This window comes from Motacilla alba, chromosome Z (genome assembly GCF_015832195.1).
Source record: "Motacilla alba alba isolate MOTALB_02 chromosome Z, Motacilla_alba_V1.0_pri, whole genome shotgun sequence".
Classification (NCBI taxonomy): Eukaryota; Metazoa; Chordata; class Aves; order Passeriformes; family Motacillidae; genus Motacilla; species Motacilla alba.
The window spans coordinates 16,998,069-17,006,892 of record NC_052046.1 but is presented as its reverse complement, the minus strand read 5'-3'; the positions used below and the strand labels follow the sequence as shown (position 1 = coordinate 17,006,892).

The following is an 8,824-nucleotide window of genomic DNA, read 5'->3' as shown; positions in this document are numbered from 1 at the left end:
AAACAGCAGTACTGGCATCAGTAAATTAACAGTGCTTTATATTATCAACAGTACTGTATCATATTGATACAGTCATGTCATTTCTGTGAAGCATGGGTTTTCAGAAAATTTTTAAAGCACGATGCTTCTTATTTTGGTATGTTTTGCAAATATTTAACATGTATGGAACATTACACAGATAGTAAACAGATCCTACAGATAGTACATAGACTATCAATGCTGTGAGAGACAGAGCTTTCCACGTAAATTGACAGCTGAAAGCAGATTAGACTTTTATTGCCAGTGTTTTATTAAATGCAAAGTACATAAAGGGATAAAATCTAGAGGTTTCAAATACAAGACAGTTAGCAAATTAATACCTATGTCCCACAGTTGCTGCTACTTAATTTTCTGAAGCTTAACAATCCACTACACCTATAAAACCAAGAGCTTTGCTGCAGAGAAACAAAGTTTTTTAGGTGTCTGTACCTAGCACACCACTAACTTTCAGAGTTTTTGCAGAAGTCCAGATCAAAAGAGTGCTATATATACTCAACAAGGAGTGAGGACCCAAACAAGGATTAGATTCTTGATTTGAAATACCAGTCAGTGTAGAGCTCAGTGTGAACAGGCACTACAGGGATGTTGGAATCCTCAGTCCCGAATACCCCCAATAACTCCATGGCTGACAGTATAAGCTATAAATACTGTTGTAACAGAACTACATCAAGCTGCCAAAATTCAGTGTGAGAATACCTCTTTTACCAGAGTAATTAAGCTGTTTTTAAAAGCTCATTTCATTTACACCAATCACGTGGCCCAAACCCAATCTATTAGGCCCCCCCTATGGTTTTCCTTATCCACTCAAGGTGGTGCTTTGTGAGTCGAGTGTAGACACCAGGGCCATTAGCCTCACCACATTTCTTCTTCCCAAATGAAGTGATGCCTCTCATAACATTATTACATCTTAAAGGTCCACCAGAGTCCCCCTAGAAAAAGGGAAAATATAGTCATTCAAATCAACAAAAGCTAAAAAATGTTTCCTTTAAATAAAATTTTCACTAGTTAGATGGAGAAAATAAAAATGTAGCCAGTGTTATTAAGGATCATTTTTTCTCCTTTGAAATTAGGATTTCTGACAGCAAAACAAATGAAAAAAAAAGGCTTCACAGAATTCAATCTAATCTTTCAAGTGTGCATAATGGGGAATGAATCTAGCTGAGTGCTAAGGAAGAATTAGTCTCTTTGAAAATGAAGAAAAAAAGCTGAAAACTTTCCTCATGGAAGGGGTAAGTCTCCAGAAATTCAAACCTTTTAAAATGCAATATTTAAATATTTTAAAATGTGATAGTTCTTACACAGTTGTGTACTTGACTTGGGACCCAGTTAAAATGGTTTTTATCAGCAAAACATATTTCAAAGTCATCAGACATCAAAAAAATTGTTCCGCTGAGATCAGCTACTTGCAAATGACCCCGTAAGCTCTTTCGTGGACATTTTAGTATTAAACTCATTTTATTGAAGATGAGGATAGCTATCTGCCGTGCCTGGATACAACTGCAACATCAAAAGGCTGTGAAGGTGAATTTACTCACCTCAAGTTTTGATTTTAAGGCTTGGAAGAACAAGCCTTGGTAAATTCACTGATATTTGATAAAATTCTTCATTGATTTTAAGAGAGACAGAGATTGTAAATGTGTAATGCTGGTACATTATATTTTATTTTTATTGTACAATTTATGCAGTCATAGTAAATATACTTACATCGCATGAATCCTTTCCTCCATTCTTAGCCCCTGCACATATCATGTTCTCTGTTATGACAGGTTTGCCATTATAATGGTTTTTATCGTTGCATATTTCCCTCCTGATGACAGTGACATTGACTTCCATCAGGGCAGTAGAGACCTTGGCTGGATGACTCATAGTCTTACCCCATCCTGCTACTGTGCAAACTGTTCCTGGTTTGGGATCATCATCTGAAGTAGGAAGGGGGATTGGTTGCACAGCTTTATTAAGTTTTGCTCGTCCCCGAAGCTGTAGAAGATGTGGAAAATAGGTATTATGGTTCAGAGTCTAACAGAGGCCCTTGCATATGAACCATTGGATCTCTCCCATTATGGTAATTAATGCAATCCCTTTCTGAGATTCCTCAATTCTTTGTGACAGTAGTTGTGTCATCAATGTAAGAATGGGAAAATAAGTATTCTTTGTCTCATGAGAACCCACTTACCTTCTGCTGATCTATTAGCTCTGAAAAACATCTTATTTTACTTCTCTGGCTCTCAAACCATTTAGATGACAAAATAACAGTAATTACTGATGCTGGCAAAATTAAGGATGAGGAAAGTCAGACATTTTTAATTAGAACTCCTTTTCAGAGAGACTGTTAGTGCTTTTAACCAAATGTTTTATCTGCAAGTATTTTTATTCCTTTATGGAAAAGCCAGAAACTGAAATATCTTGATAAAGCTCCAGAATTTGTATACTAGCCGTGGCAGCCATTACAGGAATTGTTGACTGCCTTAGTTACCAGTGCATCCCCAATTCCCCAGGCTGCTGGATTAGCAGACCAGACTATATCCCTCCAGAAAAAAAGCCACCAGAAACTCCCTTGGCTCATCTCCCTAGATGATAAGAAGGAAGAAAACAGTTCAGTGTAGTGTGTATATTCCACAAGTTATATATAAGTCTGTACCTGAAGCAGCATAATGTCATTTTCCTTGGTATTGGGGTCGTAGCATGGATAAGAAATGCCTTTTGCAATCTGCAAAGCTTGCTGTTCTTTTTCTCTTTTTTTCGATGAATGGGCTCCGAGAATAACTTTGCTTTTTTTCCTGAGGAGAGGACTACATAGTTATTTGGATTCACTTTGATGTAACCCTAAATTTTTTGCTGGTAATAGTGTGGTGCTATAATGACCAGCTGCTACAGCCTCTTTTCCTGTGCCTGAAAAGCAACAGTAATTTAGAAATACCTAAAAGATACCTGTTCATACAACAGCTAAAAGAAAAATATGAGTCAGTGAAAAATATGAGTCAGTCAAAACTCATACTATCTTATTTACTTCTACCCAGGAGCACAGAAAGGTTTCAGGTGCTCTGAAACCTTTGACTCTGGATCCATCCTTATTGTTTCCTTTTGGGAACTGAATGAGTGGTGGATGCACCATATTTGCTGCGGGTACTTGTCTCACCAACTGTGTCCCCTGTAAATTGTGCTAAAAACTTAGGAAAATTGGTCACAACACAACACTGAACACTAGTTCAGATATCCTGACTGTATCAAAATGTACCATTGCTTTACTCTAACAGATTTCAACACCATTTTCTGAATCTGTGTGAGACACAGCTCATCCCTCTTCTCTAGGTTTTTCTGCAACTTCCTGTGCTTCTAAGATCCTCAAGTGGTGGCAGAGTTGTGCCTGCTGCAGCTCTCTGACAGAGACCAGAAATTTAGCACTCCTTGGCCAAACAGGTCAAGCAGACATTACTAACTGACCTCAGGTACAGCTGGTTTTGGGCAAACAATGCATCCTACACTTGAATGGGAGAATATTCTAGGAGATGTGTATATTGGCCCTCATTCATGTCTTATTGTGGAAAATGCAATCCTGGGAAAGCAGTCACTCCTTTCCTTCGCGTATTGAGAGCTGTCAGTTGACTGAGCCATAATTAAATTAATAATTAATTGTATTTTCTCTTAAATGGAATCCCATTTGGAAACATTCTTTACTTTCTGTTAATACACAGCTTTTGGGCCCAGTGCTCTCTTTATAATAGGTCCCACAGATCTCCCTGTCTGGACAAGGGCAGGAGAGATGGGTACATTTCTCTATGTTTGCAGAGTCCAGTGGCTCACTGGTCCTGGTCAGGCTGTTGTCAGAGCCTGAGTGAGGTCTGGCTAGCAGCAGCTTCAGTCCTCCCCACAAAAGCAAGGAGGGGTGGGGTGTATAATTCAAAACCCACTTCTTGCCTTGCTGAAGGACATCGTAGAGCCAAATACCCATTTGCATGTTGATTTGGGCAGGAGAAGAGAGATGGCTGGCAAGCCAACATACCAACCAAGGCAGAGATCTCTCAGTGTCTCCTGTCATCTGTTTGGAGGATTTTTGCTCCTGTGTTAACCACATGCTCTCTTTTCTGCAGTGAACTGTGTATCTCTTATAGAATAAAATAACAATAATTAATTTTTGTTTTCAGAGCAGCAGTTTAGACTGGACAGTCCTCTAATCTAGTGTGCAGGTTGACTGAGAAAACAGGGATAAAACTTTCCCCAAAATTCACTGTTTCAATGTTGCTATTCTATGCTAATGTGCAGAAGTTTTTAAATATCTCTTCAGAAACAGTGGAGATCAGTATATTTTGTTACATTTTTTACTCACTATAACAAATTTGCTGATAGAACCTATAAAGCACAGTAATCAGAAAATTATCATGGTCATGATAAATGGATAAAATTACCAGAGATATTAACTCCTCTGCTTGAAGGATATCAGCGATATCAGAGACTCACTAAGGACAATCTCTGAATCAGAGTAAGAACTTACACTTTACAATGTGCAGCTGTTAATACCCAGTTTTCCTTAATTAAAGCTCCTCCACAAATAATTCCTCTTCGTCCCTTGATTTGGGCCATGAATGGTCTCGAGTGTGGCACTACTTCATTTCCTCCAATGATATCCACACACAAACCTAAAAAAGTAAGACACAAGACACACAGCTGAGTGGACAAATACTGTAAGACACTCCAAGTCTCTTAGAAAACATGGGTGTTGCAATCAGAAAGAATACAGACACACAAGTATGCACATAGGTCACAATGACAGTCTTCAGGGTAGAATTTTATTTAAAACCGCTAAGCAGAATTAATTCATTACATTTCAATAATACTGAAATGAGATCAGTGAGGTGAGTTTAGGCAAAAACCCTACACCGAAGTTTTGTTGCTTTTGCACAGATTTCTTTTCTTGAAGATTACTGATATGGTTAATTTCTTAGCTTTCATTTTGAGTAACAATCTCCCATATCTCCCATATCTTAAATATTGTGCATGGAAACTGGACTATGTAGTACAAACCACCTTATATGAATCTGTTTTCCAGAAAAAGAGAAAATCAAGCAGTTAAGGTATGTGTATGGCTCTGTAAAGAAAAATGAGATAATCATGATATTCTCTACTCAGAACTCCTTTAAATAGCTTGGACTTGTGACTTTACTGAAGACTCATTCAAAAAATTATTTTGCTTGTGTGAAAAATCAAACACATGCAGACAGTGGAGAGGAACTATTTATAAGAATTCAAATAATAATTGTGGCTGCTTCCTTTACATTAATACATGTTAGCTTAACTAGAATTCTGTGCATCAGGACTTAAAATCAAAAGTATTAAATTGCCTACTTACCTCCATGAATTACCAGGAGAATGACAGCAGTGAAGGTGTACCAAGGGAGGAAAGCACCCATGATTTCTATCTGATGGTTCTTCTTATTCACTCTTCAATGTATGTCTATCTACCAATCTATCAATATATACACATAAATGAAGAGGATGTGGGTTTTGTTTTTCCTCTTAAGGGGGTAACCACGACAAGGACAGAAACCCTCCCCAGCGATGTACCTTACAGCAGAAGTGTTACTGAGAATTTGCGTCATCTGCTGTGGTGTGAAGACAGGCTCTATGGCACTTTTGTGTTCTGTCTGTAGCATTTGCAGAGAACTGATGTATGAGTATAGGGGTGAAACACAGTGGGACTCAGCTCACATAAATTTAGGCTGATTCAGTTGTCTACATGAAGTTGTATAGTTTCATTCCAGACACTTCAGGTGGCTTCCAGGTCAGACATGAATTCCAGTCCATTCCCCTTTAATGGAATATCTGTTGTGCTCAGGAGACCCTCAGGGCCAAGGAATCTGATGTTTTCTCATTTCAGGATCTGATTCTCATTAGGTTTGCACTGGCTAAGCTTTCATAAAGCACTGAGTGTGGTTTCATGGCCTATAGCTAAAGGTATGATGATATTTAAAGTGTCCTAAACTGTTTTAGGTCTGGTGCAGAAGGCCATCAGTCTTCTGAAGATGCTGAGCCAGATTTGCCAGCTCTGCGCCTGTGTCTGGAAAGCCCACAGTATCTCAAATGTGATTAAATGTTTAGTTTTAGGCAACTGAATTTAGTCCTGAAAACTCAGGGTGGTTGGGCACTGGAACAGGCTCCCAAGGGCAATGGTCACAGCACCAGCCTGACAGAGCTCAAGCATGTTCCAACAACGCTTCTTACACATGGTGTGATTCTTGGGGTGTCCTGTGCAGAGACAGGGGTTGGACTTCAATGGTCCTTGTGGGTTTTCTTTCAACTCAGGATATTCTATGAATCTGAATAAGTCTTATCTAGGGCTTTGTAAAGGCACAATTTCTCCCCTGTAAATATATACCCAATTAATAAAAATAACTTGTATCAATATTAAATCATTTGGAGTATCAACTATTCTATAACCTATATATTCTATGACTAGTGAAATGTCACTGTCACGCAGCCTGAGAGGTTTCTTGAAGTCTTGAGCCTCACAACAGGAACTGGCAGAAAGAAGCCCACAACGAAGAGCTTGCAGAAGTCTTCTGGGTTCTCGCAGTATCACAGTTTGAGCTCAATTGGCCTAGCACCTTGTGAATTTCACTTGTAGAAGACCTTGGGCAGACCTTGCTCAAATTTGCTGTTGCTCTTCCTTCTGGGACAGAGGAAAACTTGGCAATTTTTCTGAAGAAGGCAAGTGTAGATCTAATTTTAGAGATTGTGGAGATCTTTGTCACTGATGTGTCTTTGTTGAGACCCTGTCACCTATATGACAAGGTGACAGCTCCATGAGCTGCTAAAGCTCACCAAGATTTAATTTCCTTAAATTTTTCTCCTCATTACTAGCACATTCCCCGTAATTATCATCACTTTGTAGCACTGATGTTCTTTTCTACAGTGTTCTCCTGAACACAATATCACCAGGTATCATAAGTACAATTCTTTCTTTTATCAGTCACAATTATTTGGCAAAGTTTGATTTTATGATGTTTTAAGTAGCACTCTTACCATATTGAAGCTATTTCCTGTCTGGATTATGCAGAGACATGATCAGGATGAACACTTGTGAGCAAAAATCCCGTGTGCTCAGACATGCTTAAACTTATAGTGCTACAATGATTCATCCTTGGATGGCCCTACGTGAGGTACAATGGCCAGTAAAAAGAGGTTCGGTATGCATCATCCTATGTTTGCCTGATATCTTTTCAAAGAAAATCTCTTTGAAAGACACAGAATAAAACATTAGCAAATGTTCCTAGATGTTTTCCAGGTAAATAGATTCAGGTAAATCTATGCCTGTTATGTAAAACTTAATCTTCTATGGCCTGTTTATACTCTTTTTCAATTTCTAGTTGTACTTTTATTTACTTCTAAATCATACTTCTAAAGATGTTTCTTCTGAAACACCATAGGTACTAGCATATCCGTGCTTCTTCAAAAATCCCCTCCAGTTCTGAGAGATCCATTGACATTGATAATGAGAATTAGAAATATGGAGTCTAAACTATTGTTCATTATCAATTGATGACTTTCTGTGCAAGCTCCTGAATGACCTCTCTGACAATCTGCAAAGTCCCCAATGGCAAGGGTATTAAAGATCAGATTGATATGCACATAACTAGTACCGATTTTGTAGCCAAATGCTTTGTCAGAGAGTTATCTTCCTCTTGTAATTTACATCATTGTGGCTGAAAATTTGACATAAAATTTGGTATGGCAATAAGTTAATTTATGGTGAAGTTTAGATTCTATTGGCCTTTTGCATTTAAAGGGAAACCCCAAACCAAAGCTTCCTTCTCAAGTAAAATTCTTTTATTAGCTCTTCTGTTGCTTACTTAATTGGTCTTCAAGAGGAGTGAGGCATTGTTAGCAAAACACTCCGTTCTTTCTCCCTACAGTGCTCACAAAGCAGAGTCACTGCCTGGGCAGAAGCCACTGCCTGAGAAAAAGAACAAGGTGTGTATGCAGTTCTATGACCAGCCTCTGCCTTTGGAGAGGTTTCCTATGGGCTTCAGGTCCATGGGTCGATGGATCACATTCAGATATGTCCATTACTGTGCTGAGGTCTTCTATCCCTTATCTTATACTCTGTCATTTTGACCTTTTTCCTTCCGCAGTGACTCTGTTCCTTTTTCCTTCATGCTGCTTTTCTTAGTGCTTGAGGTGAGCATCAGATGTGATTTTAGGACACTGGTTCATGAGATCAGTTTATATTGTGCCTCTAAACCTTCCAGGTTTGCTGGTACTGAGTTCAGGCAGTCTCAGCTCTGCTGAAGGTCTGTTTTCTTGAGCTGGGAAGGGAGGGCAGGACAGAGCTGCAGAGCTGGCAGCTGCCAGGAGCACAACAAGGCAGAGCTGCCATACTTTCCCTGTCTTCTTCTTGGGCTACCACATCCCCAGTCACACCCCAGTGTGTCTGGACACATCCCTTAGTGGCTGGGAGATAAATTCCCAGGGATTTGCTGGGAAAAGGGTGGAATGTATGCTGGGGCATACCTATTTTATTTTTTTCTTCAGTACCAGTTCCTCATGGTACTCACCTGGTTGTCTTTTCTGCCTCAGCTATTCACTTCGTGTCCCTGTTTCCATTTATTTGCTATGTGATACAAGTGGAAAATGTAGTAGCACAGAAATACAAGTAGATGTAGTAAATTCAGGGAGTCCTCAAAGGCTTGCAGCAAGTCAGCATTCCTTCTATGATGTTGCTAGTACTTGGCAGAAATAATCCAGCATTAGATATTATGCTCTGGGAACACAAGCCTTCTATTGTTTGGCC

General features: G+C 39.1%; 1 protein-coding gene across 1 annotated transcript; it reads right to left on the bottom strand.

Annotated features, from left to right (window-relative positions):
* Positions 1 to 247: 247 nt before the first annotated feature.
* On the bottom strand, positions 248 to 5,520 carry LOC119695963 (granzyme A-like). The gene is made up of 5 exons (XM_038125336.1): positions 5,384 to 5,520; positions 4,529 to 4,673; positions 2,678 to 2,816; positions 1,744 to 2,016; positions 248 to 968 (listed from the first exon to the last, which is right to left on the bottom strand). The coding sequence occupies exons 1-5, from the start codon at positions 5,442 to 5,444 to the stop codon at positions 813 to 815; spliced, it is 774 nt and encodes a 257-aa protein (XP_037981264.1). The 5' UTR covers positions 5,445 to 5,520; the 3' UTR covers positions 248 to 812.
* Positions 5,521 to 8,824: the final 3,304 nt, after the last annotated feature.